The 22,813-nt window shown below is 36.7% G+C and overlaps 1 protein-coding gene across 6 annotated transcripts in view; it reads right to left on the bottom strand.

Annotated features, from left to right (window-relative positions):
- Nucleotides 1-673: 673 nt before the first annotated feature.
- Nucleotides 674-22,813, bottom strand: part of NR3C1 (nuclear receptor subfamily 3 group C member 1) — a 126,622-nt gene continuing 104,482 nt past the window's right edge. For all 6 annotated transcript variants that reach the window (XM_008014817.3, XM_008014821.3, XM_008014819.3 and 3 more), the window contains exons 6-9: nucleotides 21,269-21,413; nucleotides 18,264-18,394; nucleotides 5,267-5,424; nucleotides 674-4,770 (exon numbers count right to left, since the gene is read on the bottom strand). In XM_008014817.3, coding sequence (XP_008013008.3) covers nucleotides 4,618-4,770; nucleotides 5,267-5,424; nucleotides 18,264-18,394; nucleotides 21,269-21,413 — 587 coding nt within the window. In that variant the 3' untranslated portion in view covers nucleotides 674-4,617. The remainder of the gene's footprint in view (nucleotides 4,771-5,266; nucleotides 5,425-18,263; nucleotides 18,395-21,268; nucleotides 21,414-22,813) is intronic.

Below are 22,813 nucleotides of genomic sequence, written 5' to 3'. Positions count from 1 at the left end.
ATTATATAGTAGGCAGGTAGCAAATACTTGGTGCACATGATGATGGATAAGGCAAATTTGGCTTTTAAATCACAATGCTTTTTTTTTTTAGTGATGGAGATCTCTTGTGGAAAAAAAAAGTACTCCAAGAAGTTTGTTAGGTCATCCAGTTCCTGGATATGGCCTCAATATCAAATGTTTTGGAAAATACTGAATGAATTGTATAGAATAGCTGACTTGCCACTACCCTGCCCCACCTTTCTATTCTATGTGCAATATTGCTGTGATATTTATATTAAATGTTTATTCCTTTTTCTTGAAGAGTTGATTTTAAAATAAGCTAAGAATTTTGACTAGATAATGTTTGCTTAAATAAAATATCATCTTTTGTGATAAAGACATACATTTGAGGCAGCCTCAGGAGTTTCTCCTTCCCTTAGTACCCTTTGCAGTAATTGGCACACAACCATTTGAGGCATGGATGGGATAATCTTCAGGTCTTTGGCACCAGGGCTAAGCTTATTTTGAATTTATGCCATATTAGCATGTGAACATTGCCACACTGACATTTAAATGCCCACCATATTATCTTAGGGTTCCTGAAGCGGGGGTAACTCTACTTTTAGTAGAACAAAAATCAGATTGGACAATCGGAACTGTACAAGTTCTACAAAAGCATGTTGGAGTCACATAATGAAAAAGCAGATTTTTTTTTTTTATTATGATGTTTCTCCATATTTGGCATTGCTGTAAATGGCTAACTAACATTTACTGCCAATTCGGTACAAATGTGTGGTTTGGTAATACCAGAACAGCAAATTTAAATGAAAAAATAAAAGTTAAACATTTCCACACAAGGTTTTACAGTCTGACATTTCACTGCGTAGGTAAAAAGACATTTTTTTTTAAACTACAGATTATTATTCAGCATGAATAAAAAACTACAACTTTTATTTTTAAACAGGAGTCACTGGTTTTAATTTTTACACATTTTAAAATTACTGTGATAAAAAATAATGAAAAAGCTTCTTAATAATGCCATACACAGTATAATATAGATTTGTCCCCATTATATAGCATTTAATATACAAAATAGAATATTGACACACTTGAATCTATATGTAGTTAAGCAAGTTATTTGAGGAGGGTATTTTCATACAGCCTTTCATCAGAAAATAGAATCCTTTCAGACATTTTCTAGAGAGAAGCAAATCCTTTCCTGAAAACCTGGTCACTAATCCTGGGTGGACCAGGTTGCTTGAAAATAGTCTGGGATATTATGAAACTCCACCCAAAGGGCTTAAAGTGTCCTCCTTACACTTTTATTTCCCTTCTGACACTAAAACCAGGCACATAAAAAAACACATTCACCTACAGCTACAGTCAGGGAGTGACCAGCCAAGATCAAAATCTCACTGAAGGCTGTCATGGTTCTGAACACATTGACAGATCAATGTGTTGTATAACAATATTTTTCATTCCATGGTGGTCTAGTTTTTAGGGTTTTTAAAAGGGAACTGAAATTATGAGACTTAGGTGAAACTGGAATTGCTCCCTAGCCTCTGAATTCTCAAGGGAGCGTGGCTTTCCTTTGTGGGCATGCCCAGAGCTCATCCCATGCTAATTATCCAGTACTTCATAGACACAAATCATGCTAGTTTTCCTTATGGGATGGCCAGGGTTTCCTCCCACAGTTTTAGGCATTTGGGTATATATACCCCAAAAGTGTTCCAAGTGCCTCAGTTCTGCCTGTATAGTATCCCACAGAATGCCTACAAACACTGAGGAGGTCACTTTTTTACACCAGTAATTAAAAATACTTTTCAGGATTTGTTGTGAGTAACCAACTCTCACTGAAGTTACTACAAACTTCAATAGTTTGGGTTGGGATAACCAGATAACACATACATAGGAAATAAAGCTGCTTTTAAACAGCACCACCCTATAGCACTTAAGTCCCTAGTTAAACATAATTAAGATGACTTTCTTTTCCCCCATGTATTCTAAAAGGGCACAGCTTCTTTTCCCATTTAATGAAAAGCCTCCTATAGTTGTTGATGAATATCAGTTGACTTATTATTGACAGCAAAGTACACATAATCTTTTTTTCATTGAGTTCTATTTTTTGAGCGCCAAGATTGTTGGGACGAAAATCAGATTAATGTGTGAGATGTGCTTTCTGGTTTTAACCACATAACGTTCTATAAATGAATGATAATCTACATTGTAGAAGCTCTTTTTGAAACTTAACACTGTCATTGATAAAAATATTCAAGCAGTTTTCTTAGGCACCAAAAATTTATCCAGCTGGGTTACAAACCATCTTAAAATATTACATTCCCTTTTAGAGAGCATTCAAAAAGCAAATGATTGTTTTTTATTAAATAATTTCTCCAAAATACTGAAAATAACAAATAACATTCAAAAAGCATTCAAAGAAAACAAAAACATGTCCTCATTTTATTTGGAAATAAACTCTTGTTGTAGGATAGAAAGGAATTAGTGTATTATTGGCAACCTATGAGATTCTGCACTATTTACATATTGCTGGTACCTCTATGCAAACTATTGCCAAACTTCTGTTGTCATTCAACTGCTGGGGGAGGCCTGTATGTGAAAGTAACCAGCTATTAGATGGTGCCTTTAAGTATGTAAGCACCACTTTGCTGTCTCCTATTTACATACTTTAGTGCAAGGGGAGATTGAGTAAACTAAACCTGCACTGACAGACTCACTGTTGGAATGAGAAGGGTGGTCAGAATGGGAGGCAGAGGGTAACTTCCTCTGTAATCTCACTGGGTCAGAGCCTCAGCAACCTTCACTGCACACAGGACCAGTCTCCATCTCCCTCTTCCCCTAGAGCAAACTGTTTGGTTTCTGAGACCATTGCTGCCTGTATGAATGCATGTACAAACTATAAATCATATAGGTTATCCATCAGCATTTCTTTGACCCCTACAAAAAATATATAACATGTCATGATAAAACAATCTCATCTAAAAATCATTCTTATTTTACACTATACAAGCTATTTTACAATCATTTTAATAAATTGCATGTAAAGCTGCAGTAGCCCTTCCCTTCCCAGATTAGTGAATACCAATATGATATATATCTGAAACTATAACTAAATATAAAAATATATTAGAAGTTCCATATTTTTAATATTAGATTTTCAGTTTTCTATTACACAAATAATTTGGCCACCTTGAATAGAAATCAAATTTCTTGTGGCTTAGTAAATATGTTAAGTTTTGAGTTTACAGAAAGTTGGTAAGGTGCACACAGAAAGGGCTACTACAGCTTCTATTTTGTTTAAAATAATTTTCAACAGTGAAGAAATTCACAGGACTTGTGTTAAACTCTATGGCACACATTAGGGATGTGTAGTTTTACAAACATGGATGTCTGACATACAGTTCTAAATCACAAAAATCAGTAGCTGAGCTTTCCTGTACCATCAGGAAAGATTAACCAATTGGTGACAGATGGGAATGTGAAAATGGGTGTCTAGCCATTTTTGCCATATTAGAGATTTAGTTTTTGGGTAAAGTTTAGTGAGAGGAATTACTTGCTCTGATTAAAATTCTCTCAGCTGTGTTACAGCTGGTTATCTGGAATCACAACTTTTAAGAAGTTATACAAACTACTTCAAAAGGTCCTGAAAGACAAATAGTTTACCAGCTTTCTTGCCATATAGCCTTTGCAAAAATAGGGCATTAGGTACAGACAGGGCCTCTTGGTAGTGATTTTTAAATCAGTCTTTTGCAACCATCATCCACAGTTTACCCAGCAGGTCCCTGGACTAGATGCTCTATACCAGTTAGGACGGTGAATTTGCACAACCTATATAATTCTCCACTGAAGCAGATATATACAAAATATGAGTTTTTTTTTGACAAGAATACTGGAGATTTGAGTCAATTTTGTGGTCTTCTGATAGCTAAATGCCATCAGGTTAGAAGCACCAACCCATTTTCACACAGAAGATTAATGTTTAGAGTTTATTTGGGAAAGCTACGAACTAGCTGCCCATCTTAAACAGCTGTACAATAACTTGAATAAAAAATTATGTAAGAAAAAATGAGCAAGCGTAGTTCACTAAATATAAAGGAAATTGTTAAAACCAGACAGTAATAGCTATAAAAGGCACAACTTCCCTTTTCTGATATACACTTGTAAACTTTTTTTCAGGTTTCCATGCATAAATCAAAAATGCTATCTTAACTATACAGGGGGGGATACACCAACAGAAAGTCTAGAAAATTTCATCCAGCCAACTGTGAAAAAGTATGAGCAGAAAGTTCATCACACAGACTTTGGGCACTGGTGGTTTAGGTGCCATCCTTCTTTGACTATGGAGATTACGTCCACATATTAAGGTTTCTAATTTCTGGGATATACTAACTAATGAAATTTCACTGTCTACTCTCCCATCACTGAAAAGTGATGACTCAATTGCTTCTGTTGCCAAGTCTTGGCCCTCTATAAACCACATGTAGTGCGTATTTAAAACAAAACAACAGACGAAAACAATAAAAAATAAAACAACAAAACCTCTACAGGACAAACTGATAGTTTATACAATAAAAGCTATTAATTCGACTTTCTTTAAGGCAACCATTCTTATTAAGGCAGTCACTTTTGATGAAACAGAAGTTTTTTGATATTTCCATTTGAATATTTTGGTATCTGATTGGTGATGATTTCAGCTAACATCTCTGGGAATTCAATACTCATGGTCTTATCCAAAAATGTTTGGAAGCAATAGTTAAGAAGATTTTCAACCACCTGCAAGAGAAGATATAGTAATGATTAGGCTTCAAAATTGGTCAGTGGGAACAGCTCATGTTTGTTGTCCTCTATTTTGAAAAAATTATCTGGCCTAGAATATACTAATCTCACTGAAATTCCCCAGGTGAAAAATAAGCACTTCCGTACAAGTTTCTTTGATTGTATGTAGAATTATATGGAATTATTTCATGAACCGCTGTGGTACCTATATAAAGGGTACATTACTCTAATTTAATGGATTAATCATACTTTTTAAAAAGTGTTATTCAATTCTATAATAACATCGTGATTTTATAAGATGAAAGGATATTTCATAATTGATCTTAGGAAAAATGTCTACAAAACTGAAGTTCATAAGTTGAACTGAAGCTATCACCAACATCCACAAACTGGGGATGGGGTGGGGGTGCTGTTGGTATATAATTATATGCACTAATCAAAATATACTTTGTCCCAGAAAATTCTTATATTTGGTTTTATGTTCGACACTTACTTCATGCATAGAATCCAAGAGTTTTGTCAGTTGATAAAACCGCTGCCAGTTCTGGCTGGAGTTTCCTTCCCTCTTGACAATGGCTTTTCCTAGCTCTTTGATGTAGGTCATTCTAATTTCATCAAATAGCTCTTGGCTCTTCAGACCGTCCTTAGGAACTAAAAGGTTAAGATGAAGTCAATTAAAGGATTTTCTTTTTCTTTTCTTTTCTTCTTTTTTTTTTTTTTGAGATAGGGTCTCACTGTGTCACCCAGGCTGGAGTGCAGTGGCATAATCATAGCTCACTGGAGCCTTGACCTCATTTGCTCACGTGATCCTCCCACCTCAGCCTCCTGAGTAGCTAGGACTGTAGGCACAAGCCACCAGGTCTGGCTAAATTTTTTTGTAGAGACAGGATATCTCCCTATGTTGCCCAGGCTGGTCTTAAACTCCTGGGCTCAAGCAGTCCTCCTGCCTAAGCCTCCCAAAGTGCTAGGATTATCTAGGATTATAGGTGTGAGCCACCGTTTCCAGCCAAATTTCTTGCTGTAACTTTTCATACATGCAAGATGGGCACTTAACACTGTCTGTGTACTCTTAATGCACCCTAAAATATAAGCATTTTCTCAGGATTATTAAACTACAGCCAAGAGAAAATGCAGGATAACAAAGAATTAGAGGACTTAACCTTGAGTAAATCACTTGATTTCTCATCTATAAAATGGAACTGGTGATGATACCTTCCTCCCTAGCTCACAAAGCTATTTGGAAGACCAGATGAAATAATACAGTGATTTTCAGTTAACTTTGTCTGCCATTCTACATTTGAGTTTAATTCTGGTATTGATAAATAGAAGGCTTCAACAACAGTGTTTATTCTAGCAATTACATCTTAGAATATCTGTGATATCACCAGTTAATTATAACTTTAAAATCGCCATGCAATACATTTTTTTTTTAATGTAGCTAATAGGTATGTCTTAATAGGGAGCAGATATCTGTCCTTCCTTAGGTACATGGATTCTGGTTAGTGAAACTGGTAATAAAAATTTTGGGGCCAGGCGAAGTGGCTCAAGCCTGTAATCCCAGCACTTTGGGAGGCCGAGACGGGTGGATCACGAGGTCAGGAGATCGAGACCATCCTGGCTAACATGGTGAAACCCCGTCTCTACTAAAAAAACCCAAAAAACTAGCCGGGCGAGGTGGCGGGTGCCTGTAGTCCCAGCTACTCGGGAGGCTGAGGCAGGAGAATGGCGTAAACCCGGGAGGCAGAGCGTGCAGTGAACTGAGATCTGGCCACTGTACTCCAGCCTGGGCGACACAGCGAGACTCTTTCTCAAAAAAAAAAAAAAAAAAAAAAAAAAAAAAAAAAAAAAAAAATTTTGGGGGGGTACATTACATTACTCTTCAAAAAATGGTACTAATAAGGACAAGGAACAGAGAGTTAATCATGGTTTCACTGAATCCTGTGGAGATTAGGACTTTTGTAGAGTGCTACATTTTTCACAGTGTGCTCCTGGGAACACTGATTCTGTGTTAACTATGGTTAGAGGGAGAAAAAGGATTTGGTGGTCAAAGTTTGAGAAAAGCTTAATGTTTAATACGTATTAGGCAGAATTCTGAATTTCAGTACTTCTTGGAGATACTCCCATGCACTCTCCAGAGAGAGGGAGTGCATTATTTCCCAAACGGAAACTTCACTGCTGCTGACATTTTTAGAAGATGCTGGTATAAAGGAAAAGCTATGGATTTAGGAGCTTTGAGAAGTCTTAATTTGTTTTTTTTTTTTTGGTTTTGCCCAAGACAGAGTCTCGCTGTGTGGCCTAGACTGGAGTGCAGTGGTGTGATCTCGGCTCACTGTAACTTCCACCTCCCAGGTTCAAGCAATTCCACCTGCCTCGGCCTCCCAAAGTGCTGGGATTTCAGGTGTTAAGACCTCTTGGCTGGGCGTGGTGACTTATTTCTTACTTTCCATGTGGACTTCAATATAACCTCCTTGAGCATCTTTCCTGCTCTTTTTCATTGGATGATTAGAATTAGACTAATGACTATGTATGAAAATGTTTGATTCCATAAAGCATTACTTGACACTTCTAAGATACCAGTATTAACATGAAATGAAGACCGCTTAATCAGGAGTGATAAGGGCATTCTATGTTAACAATGAGTTAATTTTACACATTACTATACTATAGAAAATCTAATTATTGCAAAATTGTAAAACAGTGATTGCTTATAGTTTTTTCCCCTGCTGGTTAGTCATAATTCTAAAAATAACTATGGTGAAGCCCAATTCAATATGCATATAAAATAATTTCATCCATCTCAAATTTTTTGTTTAATGTTTTAGTATTGAAATCACTAACATGACATCCTCTTTTGGCTGCAGGAAGTAAGTACAGCCTGGAATTCCCCTCCTACTGGAAAACTGGACAACAAGCAATACATGACTATGATCTCTAGGAAAAGAGAAACAAAGATGGTAAGCCATACCTAGCCTAGGAGCAAGAAATCTTAATTCTAAGCCTTTTTGCTTTAAAGTAATCATCATACTGCAGAGCAGGGAAAGGGAACCCAGAGTCTAGCAATCTTGCTGGATTGAGGAGAAAGAGATTGAAGTTTGGGGAGGCTAAAGCAGCTTTAATTTATGGGTTAGATTACTGGAAACTAAGGAGGTACACAAAGTAAAAATTCGTGCATACTTAGGGTGAAATCCCTTGAGGCCATAGAGGAAAGAAAGAATTATTAAATATGCAGGGAATTCAGTAGAGACCTAGGGGCCACATCTCAGAAGCAAGGCTAAATTAGTCCCAGCAAAAAGGTGACAATGGATCAGTGATTCTCAAAAGGGAGGGGGAGAGTTTGCCTCCAAGGGGATATTTGGCAGACAATCTACAATTATAAAAACCTTTGTCTCAGAATCAATAATTTGACATTTCTGAAACAGTCTACCCAAGAACTGCATTCTTTTCAAGTATACATAGAACATTAATCTAGAACATAAAACAAGACTGAATACACTTAGGATTACATCATACAATGAATGCTCTCTGACAAAAATGAGATTTAAACGGAAGTCAGTAACAAACATATCTGTAGAAAAACCCAAATGTTTGGAATTTGACATTTAGTAAGCTATGGATTAAATAAGGCATCATAAGAAAAACTTTAAAATCTCTAGTACTGAAAACACAGCATATCAAAATGTGTGGGATGCAATCAAGACAGTGCTTAGAAAATTTACAGCATTAAGAGCTTTTATTAGAAAAGAAAGGTCTCAATTATATATGCTTCTACCCTAAACTGGTAAACTAAACACAAGAAAAATGGAAAGGATAAAGAGTAGAAACGGATAACTAAGAACATGCATAAACAACAACAAAATCAAGACCAAGCTGGTTCTATGAAAACATCGGTAAAACTGAAAACTTTTAGCCAGACTGATTAAAAAAAAAAAAAAAAAAAAAGCAAGAATATATTAAATACCAATGTCCGGAATGAAAGGGAATAACACTAGCGATACTGGAACCATTAGAAGAATATTATGAATAACTTTTATACCAATAAATTCAACATTTGAAGGAAACAGTTAAATTCCTTCAAAGATGTAAACCAACAAAGCCCACGCAAGAATAAACAAATATCAGTAAACATTTGATGAATTTGTACTTGAAAACCTTTCTACAAAAAAGGCTCCAAGCAAACCAAGATGGCTTCGCTGCCGAGTTTTACCAGACATTTAGGGAAGAAATAATACCATATTATCATAACACCAAAGCTATAGAATATATCCCTCATGGATTTAGATGCAAAAATACCAAAATTTTAGTACACTGAATTCAGCTATATGTAAAAAGGATATTATATCATAACCAAATAGGATTTATCCCAGGAGTGAAAGGCTAGTCAATTACTCAAAAATTAAACAGTATATTATACCGTATTAATAGACTAAAAATGAAAGATATATGATCTTGAGGCACAAAAGCATATGATAAAAGTTTTTCTGCTATTATGAATAATGCTGCTATGAACATGGGCAGTCATTAAATGCATGGCAAGTCACGAGGGTCAACTACATACTCTCTAGGATAGCGATAATAAAAAGACCATACCAAGCTCTAGCAAGGATGTAGACAAAGTAGTAGGAATCTAGCACAACTAGACAGAAAATCAGCAAAGATACAGAAAACCTGAACTACTCTATCAATCAACTTGACCTAACTGATGTTCATAAAACCCTACTTAACAAGAGCACGGTGTAAGGTTTTTTTTTTAAGCACTCATGGAATGCTCAGGATAGACCATATGCAACTGCCTAAAAAAGTCTCAGAAAACTTATTAGAGTCATTCAATGTATCTCCTACCTCAATGGAATTAAATTAGAAATGAATAGGAAGAGAGATAGAAAATCCCCAAATATGTAAAAATTAAAGCAATACACATGGGTCAATGAAAAAAAATCATGAAGAACATTAGAAAATGAATGAAAATACATAAAAAATTTTTAGCTTTAAACATCTATATAAGAAAATAAGGTATCCAACTAATAATGGAAGTTTCTACCTTAAACTAGAAAAAGAGGAACAAATTAAATGAAAAGCAAGCAGAAAAAAAGAAATAATCAATGACATAGAAAACAAAAAACAATAGACAAAATCAATGAAACTAAAAATTAGTTCTTTGTAAAGACTAACAAAATAAATTTCTAGGTAGACTGACCAAGAAAAAAAGATGATCAGGCACAAATTATCAAAATGTATCATGGAGGGGACACCACTATGGATCCCACAAAACTATGGATCCCAGAAAATTTAAAGGATTAGATTACAAACAACTTTATGCCCAAGTTAGACAACTCAGACAAAATGGCTCATTTCATAGAAACACACAAATTACAAAACAAAGTCAAGGAAAAATAGAAATTCTGAATAGATCTATATAACAAGCAAGCAAATCTAATTAATAATTAAAAATTTTCCCTGAAAGAAAACACCAGACCCAGATGGCTTCACTGGTGACATGTATCAAATATTTAAAGAATAAATAAGATCAATACTCTATAAACTCTTTAAGAAAACAGAGAATACTTCCCAACTCATTTTAAGAGGCTAGTACTACCCTGGTAACAAAGCCAGAAAAATATATCACAAGAAAAGAAAGCTGTAGATCAACATCCTTCATAAAGAGAGATATAAAAATGATCAACAAAATATTAGCAAACCAAATTCAAAATATATATGGAAAAGATTATATACCATGATCTAGTCAGAAAACTAGATCTTAAACCATTTCAAGCCATTTTCCTGATTTTGCAAATAAATTTGTATTGGAACACAAGCATTCACATATTGTATATAGCTGCTTTCCTGTTAAAACTGTAGAACTGAGGAATTGCAACAGGGACTATATGGCCTGCAAAGACAAATATGTACTGTGAGTCTCTTTACAGAAGAATATTTGTGGAACTATACTCTGCTTAGTAGTATAGTTATTTTTTTTTGGAAAGAGGATTTGATGGTCTCTGCACTCCTCCAAAGCTGGAATTCCTATTCTCTCTCAACAATGGAATTTTTTTTTTTGAGATGGAACCTCACTCTGTTACCCAGGCTGGCACAATCTCGGCTCACTGCAACCTCTGCCTCCCGGGTTCAAGCGATTCTCCTGCCTCAGCCTCCTGAGTACCTGGGACTACAGGCTTGTGCCACCACGCCTGGCTATTTTTTTTGTACTTTTAGTAGAGACAGGGTTTCACCATGTTGGTCAGGCTGGTCTCGAACTCCTGACCTGATGATCTGCCCACCTTGGCCTCCCAAAGTGTTGGGATTACAGGTGTGAGCCATAGCGCCCTGCTGGAAACTGGAAATTTATGATGTTAATTATTTTCAAATGGATCTATAGATTCAAGGCTATCCTAATAAAAATTCCATCAGACTGTGTTTTTGAGACAGAGTCTCACTCTGTTGCCCAGGCTAGAGTGCACTGGCATGATCATGGCTCACTGCAGCCTTGACCTCCCACCTCAGCCTCCTGGGTAGCTGGGACTACAGGCACGAGCTACCATGCCTGGCTAATTTTTTGTATTTTCTGTAGTGACAGAGTTTCGCCATTTTGCCCAGACTGGTCTCAAACTCTTGGGCTCAAGCGATCTGCCTGCCTTGGCCTCTCAAAGTGGCGGGATTACAGGCATGAACCACCACACCCAGCAACCACTACACCTAGCCCCAAAAGACTTTTTTTTTTTTGGTAGAAATTGTCAAGCTAATTAAAAAATATATGGAAGACCAGGCGCGGTGGCTCATGCCTGTAATTCCAGCACTTTGGGAGGCCGAGGTGGGTGGATCACCTGAGGTCAGGGTTTGAGACTAGCCTGGCCAACATGGCGAAACCCCATCTCTACTAAAAATACGAAAATTAGCCAGGCATGGTGGTGGGTGCCTGCAATCCCAGCTACTGGGGAGGCTGCAATGAGCCAAGATCACACCACTGCACTCCAGCCTGGGCAACAGGAGCCTGGGCCATCTCAAAAAAACAAAACAAAACAAAAAGGTGGAAATGCAAGGAAGCTAGAATATCCTAGAATATCCAAAAAAAGAAAAAAAAAAAAAAAAAAGTGGAAATGCAAGGAAACTAGAATATCCAAAACAACAGTTTGGAAAAGAACAACAGATTGGGAGAATTCATATTACCCAATTTTAAGATTTACTGTAATGCAATAGTAATCAAGACAGGATGTTATCAATATGAATATAGGCATACAGATCATTGGGTAAGACAAGAGTCTAAAAGTAGATCCACATATATACAAACAACTGATTTTCTATAAAATTGCCAAGTAACTCAATAGGGAAAAGAGTCAAGTTCTGGAGCAACCAGATACGGATTTTGGGGAAAAAATGAACCTTGTCCCTTACCTTGCATCATACACTTAAGCATGTGAGCTGAAACTACAGAATTTCTACAAGAAAACAAATAGTAGAAAATCTTTTTAACCCTGGATTAAGCAAAACTTTCTTAATACACAAAGACATGAAGCTTTCTTCAGAATTACATACTTTTGCTCATCTCTACATTTTCTGTTAAGAAAATTGTAAATGTAATCCACTTACTGAAAGAAAACATATGCAAAACATATATTTAACAAAGGGCTATATTGAGAATATTTGAATAATTCTTAAAACCCAATAAGAAGATAAATAATTCAGTTAAAAAATGGGCAAAAGATTATACCAAATAAGAAATATAGGTGGCCAATAAGCCCGTGAAAAATGCTTAGTATCTTTAATCATCAGTATAGCTACAATGAAAGAGGCTGACAGTACCAAGTACTGAGGAGGATATAGAGCATATCTTAAGTCTCATACATTTCTGGTAAATGTTAACAATTGTGGAAAAATTTGGCAGTTTTAAAAATAAATTTAAACACACACTCAACATATGTCCCAATGATCTCACACTTCAGTACTGACCCAATAGAGATGAAATGTACATCCATATCCTTATTTTGTCTGCTTAATTTGTGAGAAAGGTATAGTAAAATCTCACTATTTTTACAAGATTTATCTAAGTATTCTTGTTCTATGAATTTTTGTATTATGTAATTTGAAACTATATATTTAGAATTATTTTTCCTGGTGAACAAATGCTTTAATAAGTATTTTGCCTTAACATCTATTTTGTTTGGTAGTAATGTAGCTCCTTCAGTTTTCTTTTAGTCAGTATAGGGGCCAGCAAACTTTGGCCTATGGGCCAAAACCTACTTGCAGCCTGTATTTGTAAATAAAGTTTTATTGGAACACAGCCACACCTGTTCTGTTTGAGTATTGTCAATGACTATGTTCCTGCCACAAGGGCAGAGTTTAGTAGCCGTGACAGAGACTGTGCAAAGCTAACATTTACCATCTGGCCCTTCACAGAAAAAGTCTGCCATGTTATAGTATGCAAAGTTGATCCTTTTATTTCAGCCTTTCAGTATCTTTATTCAGATATAGCCCTTTTAAATAGCATAAATTTGGATTATTTCTAAAATCCTGTCAGATTAGCTTGGAGCATTCAGTCCATCTCTACATTTATTTTATTTTTGAGACAGTGTTCCTCTGTCACCCAGGCTGGAGAGCAGTGACACGATCTTGGCTCACTGCAACCTCCGCCTCCCAGGTTCAAATGATTCTTTTGCCTCAGCCTCCTGAGTAGCTGGGATAACAGGCATGCACCACCATACCTGGCTAACTTTTTATATTTTTAGTAGAGTCGGGGTTTCGCCATGTTGGTCAGGCTGGTCTCGAACTCCTCACCTCAAGTGATCTGCCCACCTCAGCCTCCCAAAGTGCTGGGATTACAGGTGTGAGCCACTGCACCTGGCCCCATCTCTACATTTAATGAAAGTACTGCTGTGTTTGAATTTAGCTGTACTACTGTACCTTATCTGTTACTTCCTGTTTTCATGCCCTTGTTATGCATTTTTCTCCCTCCTCTCACATCTTTCATTCTTTTGAATTGTTTTTCTTAGGTATTCTCTTCCCTTGATGGTTTGGTACTTTGCATACCCTGCATACCTTATTTCTAGTTGTCATCCTTGAAACTTAAACATACTTTAGTTCTAAGTTTTTTAACCCTCAAGCAAATTGTTACTGTTATTTTATATACACAGTAAATGTCAGTTTAAATGTATCTACATTATTTACCACTTTCCTTATTCTTCAGTCCTTCTTAAAGATGGGATTACTTTCATTTATCTTTTTCTGAGATGGAGTCTCGCTCTGTCACCAGGCTGGAGGGCAGTGGCGCGATCTTGGCTCTCTGCAACCTCCATGTCCCAGGTTCAAGCGATTCTCCTGCCTCAGCCTCCTGAGTAGCTGGGACTACAGGCATACACTACCATCCCCAGCTAATTTTTGTATTTTTAGTAGGGATGGGGTTTTACCACGTCAGCCAGGATGGTCTTGATCTCTTGACCCTGTGATCCGCCTGCCTCAGCCTCCCAAAGTGTTGGGATTACAGGTGAGAGCCACTGCTCCTGGCCAGGATTATTTTTCTTTAGCCTAAGTATACCCTCTAATAATTTTTTAGTGACCATCTGGTGGCAAACTTTATTTTCACCTCCTAGTTTAAAAAATAGGTGATTGGTGTACTTAGAACATTCAAATTTACAGTAATTACTGATATAGCTGGATTAATGTCTACCATGTTTATAACTGTTTTTGATTCAGCATATTGCATATGAGTTTGGGGGAGTTTCCTTTGACCTATCTTCAAGCTCACTGACTGCTTGGCTGTGTTCAGTCTACTGATGAGCCCATCAACATCATTCTGCATTTCCTTACAGCATTCCTTACAATTTATTTTTAGAGTTTCCATCTCTCTGCATACATCACTTCTTGCATGTTGTCTACTTTTTCCACTGGAGCCTTTAACCTACTAATCATAGGTATTGTAAATTCCCTATCTGATAACTGAAATATTGTGTCATATCTGAGGACTGCTTCTGACGCCTGTTTTGTCTCTTCAGACTGTGGGTTTTTTCTTGCATTTTAGCATGCCTTATGGTTTTTTGTTGAAAGCTGGACACGATATATCAAAACTGAAGTAATTTGACTTTTAGTGTGAGGTTTCATGCTAATCTGGCTAGGAGGTAGGCTGTATTTAATGTTTGCTGTAGTTGTAGGTATTAGAGGCTTCAGTTTTCTCTAGTTTCCTTGTTTTTATTTACTTTTTCTTCTGTTGTCTTTGGGTTTCCTAAGAACTCCTTAAACAGCTTGTGTCCTGCAGCTCTCTCAGTTGTAATCCACTGTTATTTTATCCTGGAGCCCTGTTTATATGGTGGTAAGGTGTTGGGGAGGGGGAGGTGAAGTATTCTATAATCTATATGATTAAATCTCAGTTTTTAGTGGGTCTGAACCCCTGGGCTGTGATTTTCAGAAATGAGACAAGAAGGCTAAGACAGGGCCAGAATCCTCAATTTGCCTTCCCCCCAGGTCACATTAGGGTCTGTTGAATTAGTTTTCCTTACAGTGCAGGCCTTTGTTGTGAACACTCTCCTACATATTTCCAATTTTTACCTTCCCCCTACTTCTATCAGAAAAAGGAGGGAATTCTTCACCCTAAGAATCTTGTGGAGTTTCTGGAAGTTAGAAATTCTGTGGGGTAAACCCAAGAAATTGCAGGAAACCCCCACTAAGACTGGGTCCCTGGGAGTTTTTAACTCTGAAACTAGTCCTTGCTCAGCCTCCAGCAATTCATCAAAATTGCCTAGTCTTCCTGCCTTCAGTGGCATCTTTCCCCAGTAAGCTGATCTTGGCTGTTTCTCTGTATTTGTCTGTTCTAAATTTTGAGGTGGTGGTTTGTCCTATGGCCTCCATTCTCTGAGGGATCTAAGAAAAGTCATTGTTTTTCCAGTTTCTATAGCTTTGTTGCCATTTTCCAGTTGTGATTTTCAGTATCTACAGATCTCCCTTGTGGTTTATATACACAAACATATACACAAACATATACACAATCATTAAAAACAATTGTATTCTGGCTGATTTTTTCAGATATACATTTCAAGTGTTTCTTCAAATGTGTCCAATCTGTTTTTAGACCAATCCATTTGCCTTTTAAACTGCATTTATATTTCCATCTCTTGTTTTTAAACTTACTAAATATACAGAACCAGCCCAAATGCCCATCAATAACCGAGTGGATAAAAGAAAATGTGGTATATATATACCATGGACTACTACTCAGTCACAAAAAGGAAAAAAATAATGGCATTTGCAGCAACCTGGATGGAACTGGAAACCATTATTGTAAGTGAAGTAACTCAGGAATGGAAAACCAAATATTGCATATTCTCACTTATAAGTAGGAGCTAAACTATGAAGATGCAAAGGCATGAGAATGATATAATGGACTTTGGGGACTGGGGTTGGGGAGGGGAGTGAGGGATGAAAGACTACACATTGGGTACAGTGTATACTGCTTGGGTGATGGGTGCACCAAAATTCCAGAAATCACCACTAAAGAACTTATTCATGTAACCTAACACTACCTGTTCCCCAAAAATCCTATTGAAATCATTTTAAAAAAGATTATAAACTTAAAAAAACTCCAACTTACTAAACTAATTTACCAGGTTGTACAAATGCCCTCAAAGAGCAAGTTGGCTTGAGTTCCACTTACCTCTGTGGGTTCCTGCCTTCACTTAGTTCTTAATTGTTTTAGTCTAGCATTTTTGGTGGGAGGTTATAGTACCTATTCCAGTAGTCTATCATAGTAGAAGTCTATATCTTAAGGTCTATATTTCCATCCTTATATTTCTATTATTTTTTAAAAAGAAGAACTTGTGATATGTACTAGGCCAATTTACTTTTTCTTATTATTTACAGTGAAAAAAATCATACAGCTCAATTAGTCTGGGATGTATGCAACTGAAACCACTTTTTGTTTTTTTTTTTTTTAAACAAATAAGGTTGTTAGTATCTAGGCACTGAATTATACCTTCATGGTATCAATCAAAGTTATGATCAGAATTTTATGTAACTGCTTAATCACTTCTTTAACAAGTGTACTGCTACAGGTAACATTAAACATGTCTCTAGCAATGATCTTTACCAGGTTCTCTTGCCTTGACTGAAATATTATTAATACTTCTTATATCCATTAACATAAAATAACTTTTTGTTGAGCAAAAGTAGTGTGAAAGCATTAAGACAAATATGTGCTTTGGAAATCTTTAAATAGATACGAAATGGTTAAAGTCATAGTCTTGTGCAACATCCATAGCTTACAGTTATTTGGCAAGTATGAAACCACAGTTACTAATGGAATTAAGACTTTTAAAAACTGCAAATGTACATGTTTGTATGTGAAAGACGTATTCGGCTATTAACTCAGTATTTAATAAACACTGATATGTAACTTTTACTGGAAATGGCCTAAGGTTTATAATACCAACTAGTTCATAGAGCTTTTTTAAAAAAAGACATTTTTAGAGCAGTTTTAAGTTCACAGCAAAATTGGGAGGAAGGTACAGACATTTTTCATATACCTCCTGTCCCACACATTACCACCCAAAGTCCATAGTTGAGGGTTCACTCTTAGTGGTGGACATTCTTCGGGTTTGGACAAATGTATAATGACATGTTTCCACCATTATAGTAGCATACGAAGTATTTTCACTGCCCTAAAAATTCTCTGTGCTCTGCACATTTATTCCTCCCTCCCTTCTAAACCCTGGCAACCACTGATTTTTTTTTTTTTTTTGCTGTCCTCACGTTTTGCCTTTTATGGAATGTTATATAGTTGGAATCACACAGTATGTAGCCCTTTCAGATTAGCTTTTTTTCACTTAGTAGTTATGCATTTAACGTTCCTCCATGTGTTTTCATGGCTTGATAGCTCATTTCTTTTTAGTTCTCAATAGTATTCCATCATCTGGATGTATCATAGTTTATTTATCACTTTGACATCTTTGTCTTTGCTAGCTAAAAAGTAATCTCACAGAAGTTTGTTTTATAAACTCTTCGTTGCCATTTTCTAGATAGTGAATCTCTGTCTGACAATCCAGTTCCAATGCTATGTTAACCAATTCCCAATAGTAATTAAGCACACCTTTTCTAGGATGTGTCTTTTTCTCCCATAATTTCTTATATATGCTAATACTCATTAGGTAACTAAAATCTTTAACCAAGTAACAGTATAGTACACAAAATCACTGTAGTCAGCTTTCTTTTTCCATGTCTTCCCATGATCAAAGATCAAAGGAAGGAAGGAGAAAAACGTCCACACAGATTCCTATCAACAGAGATCCCTATGCGGCTCATATACCTCTCTGTTTCTGCTATACCTATTTGTCTTATTAATCTTGGTATTACTTACTGTGCCTTTCTAGTATTTTACATTCATAAAAATCATCTGACTAGTAGGAAATAATAGTAGACTTGGTATAATTATTAGTACTATGTATACAAATTAACCTTTGTTTCTAGACTTTCATATTTCATGCTTTTGACATAAAGTGAAAAGGTGTTCTACCAACCTGAAGAGAGAAGCAGTAAGGTTTTCATACAGAGATATTCTTCGTAAGATACCTGAAGCCTGTGTAACTCAGAGGAAACATACAGCATGTGTTTACATTGGTCGTACATGCAGGGTAGAGTCATTCTCTGCCTGTGAAAGATAAATAGCAGGGTATTAGTTAGAAATAATGCTACTTCTCCCAAAAAAGTACATTTCTGTTTTGTTTTGCAAAACTATGAACTTATAATGAAAAACAACTATTGCAATAATATTATTGCTAATTCCCTATAAAATCAGAATTTTGGAGAACTTCCCTTAAACTTCTTCCTGCATCTTGGCTGTTTAAAGAGACTAATGAATAATCTAACGTAACAGTGGAGACATTATTTTCTACCATGCATGCCACGTATTATTATTTAATTAAAGTGTTAGAATTCTTATAGAACTTATTACTAGTTGCTCATTTAAATCAAGGTTTATTACTTGAATATGGTCAATTAGACAACACAATTTTAGGTCCTACACACTTGATTTTTAAAGGTAAATCTTTTCACAACATTCCATCCTAAAGACAAAAATGTGTGACACTGTTCACAGTTATGTAGAGGGCCAGACCTAGAACTTGATTCTAGACTTCTGATGCTCAAAATCTGCCTCTGACATGCATATGCCTTAATATTCTTTAAACTAAAGGTACTAAACCAATTCTTGCTTACGATTCTGAAGTCATTACACACCTATGATTTTCAAATAGATCTCTAAAGTTTCCTGACTTCTGAAATGACACTAAAAGCCTGAAACTGGGCTCAGTTCACAGCTTTTAAAATGCTTCAAGATTTTTTTTTTAAGTTTCTGACAGAAAGTCATCTTGGACTTAACAATAAAAAGGTTATCATTTTTCTCTACTAAATATGTGGCTTATTCTTTTATATAAAACAAATCAGACATGAATTACATGCTGCCAAAGTGATCACAGGCTCTTCAAATATTAAATCTGCTCTTACCAAAGAGGCACCTCCCCAGTCCTTAATAGTAGGTAAAACACTCCTTTTTTGGGAGGCACCTTTTTTCCTTTAGTTTCTTGTACATGGTTACATTCATATAACTGAAAATTTCAATAAAATTGTAGTGTAGTAGAATAAGTAAAAACTCATTCTTGTTGACTGTAAAAACAACAACAAAAATTTTTTTTCCACAACGTTCTGACCTAAGGGCAACCATGAGTGACGGTTTTACAGCTCTATAGAGGGTCAGAACTTGAATGCTTACTTTCTGATATGCAAAATCTGCCTGTCACAGACACCAGAGCAGTGTGGAAACATAGTGGGCTAAGAAAGGGTGGAGGGCTGGGTGTGGCGGCTCACACCTGTAATCCCAGCACTTTGGGAGGCCAAAGTGGGAGGATCACTTGAGGTCAGGAGTTCAAGACCAGCCTGGCCAATATGGCAAAACCCCATCTCTACTAAAAATGCAAAAAATTAGCCGAGTGTGGTGGAGTGCACCTGTAATCCCAGCTATTTGGGAGGCTGAGGCAGAGAATCGCTTGAACCCAGGAGGCGGAGGTTGCCAGATCACACCACTGCACTTGGGCCTGGGTGACAGAGTGAATCTCGTCTCAAAAAAAAAAAGAAAGAAAAGAAAAAGGTGAAGGACTGCCCATCTTGTATGGAGCAGCATGAGAACACAAGAATGGGAAGTACATATCCCTTAATGAAAATGAAACTAATATAAATCTGTTGAGGAAAAAAATTTATAAATCCCACTTTACATAAGGAATGTATGTGGCATGATTAGATTATGCTGTGACTGCTTAAAGCTAAATCTGAATGCCTTAATAGTAAAAACCCTAAATTAGGTTTTGTAAACCGGAAGGATAAGTTGGTGTTTCATATAAATCTGTTTATGCTTTTAATTCCACTTAAATGCCTTCAAACTACATATTAGAAAGTGACTAAAAAATAAATACTGCCAACATGGTATTTTTTAAACAGCATGGTAGGATTCTAAGAGTATGCTTGAAAGAATGGATGGGAACGAAGAGTGTGTGAAAGACAACAATGGGAGAGGAAGTGAGGTCAGATTGTGGGAAGCCTGAAATCATGCAGAGTATGGATTGGAGGGTCAGTGGGAAGATACTAAAGACAGTCTGTGTGCTGGGGAGATAGGTGGTGCAGTCATACTGTGCTAGAGGAAGCAAACATTAGCCAACGTTCACGTTTGCTGAACATTAAGGATATTTAACAGCATCTCTGAGGTTAATAAAGTCTGTTGCTGTTAGACTCTTAGACTCTTGGTGTTCACATCACCAGATACACAGCACAGAATTCACATCCTAGCTCTTCTCACTTTCTACCTTGTCAGAGATGCTATTAAATATCCTTAATGTTAATGATGTACATCACACTGGAGGGAGAAAATGAGTGAGGAAACAACTGCAATGAGGTAAGGGGAAATGGACACCTGACATATTTCACAGATACAGGAATAAGCCTAGAGGATAAGAGAATAGCTGATTTATAAAATCTTCAAGGCTTGGTCTTCTCTCAGTTAAACAAAACAAACTTGTTCCCATATTTAAACCATAGACACCTGCCATGCACACAGACACCTCTTGTGTCTGGGTCCATATGTCCCACCCCATCAGCCTAGATATCCTCATCTACAATTGTCCCCACTGAATCCACACGAGTTTTATCATGCTCCTTTCTCTTTCTGGAATAGCCTTATGTAAATAATAGCACAGTAAGATTCCTTGTTGCTGGCGACAGACTTTACTAATCTCAGAGATCTGTTAAATATCCTTAAACATGTCCTGGGACAGTAATAATGCCATATGTACATTTGCTCTACATTACACTTGTCCTGCCCCAAGCACTCATAACTCTATTTCCAGTTTGCCTACATCCTAGATACCCAGTAGGATTGTTTCAGTCCTGAATTATCACAATAGCAGTCAATCAGGAAAATATCAGCTGGTTAAAAATACCCTATGAATACAGGGAAAATGACTCACATACAACTTACTCATTAATAATCAGATCAGGAGCAAAACACAGCAGGTTTGCACTTGATTGTCTATATGATCTCCACCCCAGGGCAAATGCCATAAGAAACATCCAGGAGTATTGCAGTAGGGTCATTTGGTCATCCAGGTGTAAGTTCCTGAAACCTGAATTAAGAGAAATAAAGGTATGAGGCAACATTCTAAGATCATCATCTCTGTGGGAATTGCCAAAGAGCAATGAGATCAATTAGCCCTGTCAAAACAAGGGGACCCCTAACAGAAAATGGAAATTAAATACTAGGTAGACACAGTTTTCCTCTGTCATCTGACACTTCAAGACTCAAACCCTCTGTGCTTTTTTTCTTTTTTCTTTTTTTTGAGACAGAGTCTCGCTCTGTCGCCCAGGCTGGAGTGCAATGGCGCCATCTCGGCTCACTGCAACCTCTGCTTCCTGGGTTTAAATGATTTTCAGTGCCAGCCTCCCAGGTAGTCGGGAATACAGGTGCATACCACCATGCCTGGCCAATTTTTATATTTTTAGTAGAGGGATGGGGTTTTGCTATGCTGGCCAGGCTGGTCTTGAACTCCTGACCTCAAGTGATCCACCCACCTGGGCCTCCCAAAGTGCTGGGATTACAGGCATGAGCCATCACACCCAGCCCCCTCTGTGCTTTCTAATAGCTTTCAATGTGGGAAAAAAAAAAAAAAAAGCCAGTTTTGTCACCTTTGTCTGCTTAAGTAAACATGAACTGAATAGTAAAATAGCCAAAATTCTTGGCTTGGCGATTACCAGTGTGACGGGGATGAAAGGGGATTTGCTGATGGGTGCAAAAATAGTTAGAAGAAATAAGTTTTAGTGTTCAGTAGCACAATAGGATGACTATAGTTAACAATAATTTACTGTATATTTCAAAATAGCTAAAAGAGAAGATTTGGAATGTTCCCCAAACAAATGTTTGAGGTGATGCATATCCCAGTTACTCTGATTTGATCCTTACACGTTGTATGCTTTTATCAAATTATTACATGTACCCCCTAAATATAAATATGTACAGTAAATATGTACAACTATTATGTATCGATTTTAAAAAAGAGAAAAGAATCTTGGCTTGAGGTATTAATCAGTGAGTTAAGTAAAACATTTGCCCTGCTATTCACACCTCTTCCCCCCTTACTAAAACAAGGATGACAGGAGGTCAGGTTACTTTCTTGTTCTGTCCCTAACTATTTGCGTGAACACAGGCTTGTCAATTCCCTCTGTCTTTAAAGTCAGAGCTGACACTAACACTGACCTCTGCTGTTCCACACCAAATTCCAATAGGGAAACTTTTATTTAAAATTGTCTTTAAAATTACAATCAATGTGTAGTATTTCATTTAGTGAAGGGTTAAAATCATTCTACTTTAGTACAAATTTTGAGTCAACATACTTGATGTTTACCAATCTTACAAACAACCTAATTTTTAAAAGTGGCACAATGAAGGAAAACAAACGGAATTAACTAAAAACATTTTCTTTCCCCAAACTTCAGTGTCAAAGGAGTTTTGAGTGAGTCTTGTAACTCG

This window comes from Chlorocebus sabaeus, chromosome 23 (genome assembly GCF_047675955.1).
Source record: "Chlorocebus sabaeus isolate Y175 chromosome 23, mChlSab1.0.hap1, whole genome shotgun sequence".
Taxonomy (NCBI): Eukaryota; Metazoa; Chordata; class Mammalia; order Primates; family Cercopithecidae; genus Chlorocebus; species Chlorocebus sabaeus.
Note: the sequence above shows the minus strand (reverse complement) of the source record. Positions and strands in the feature narration are given on the sequence as shown.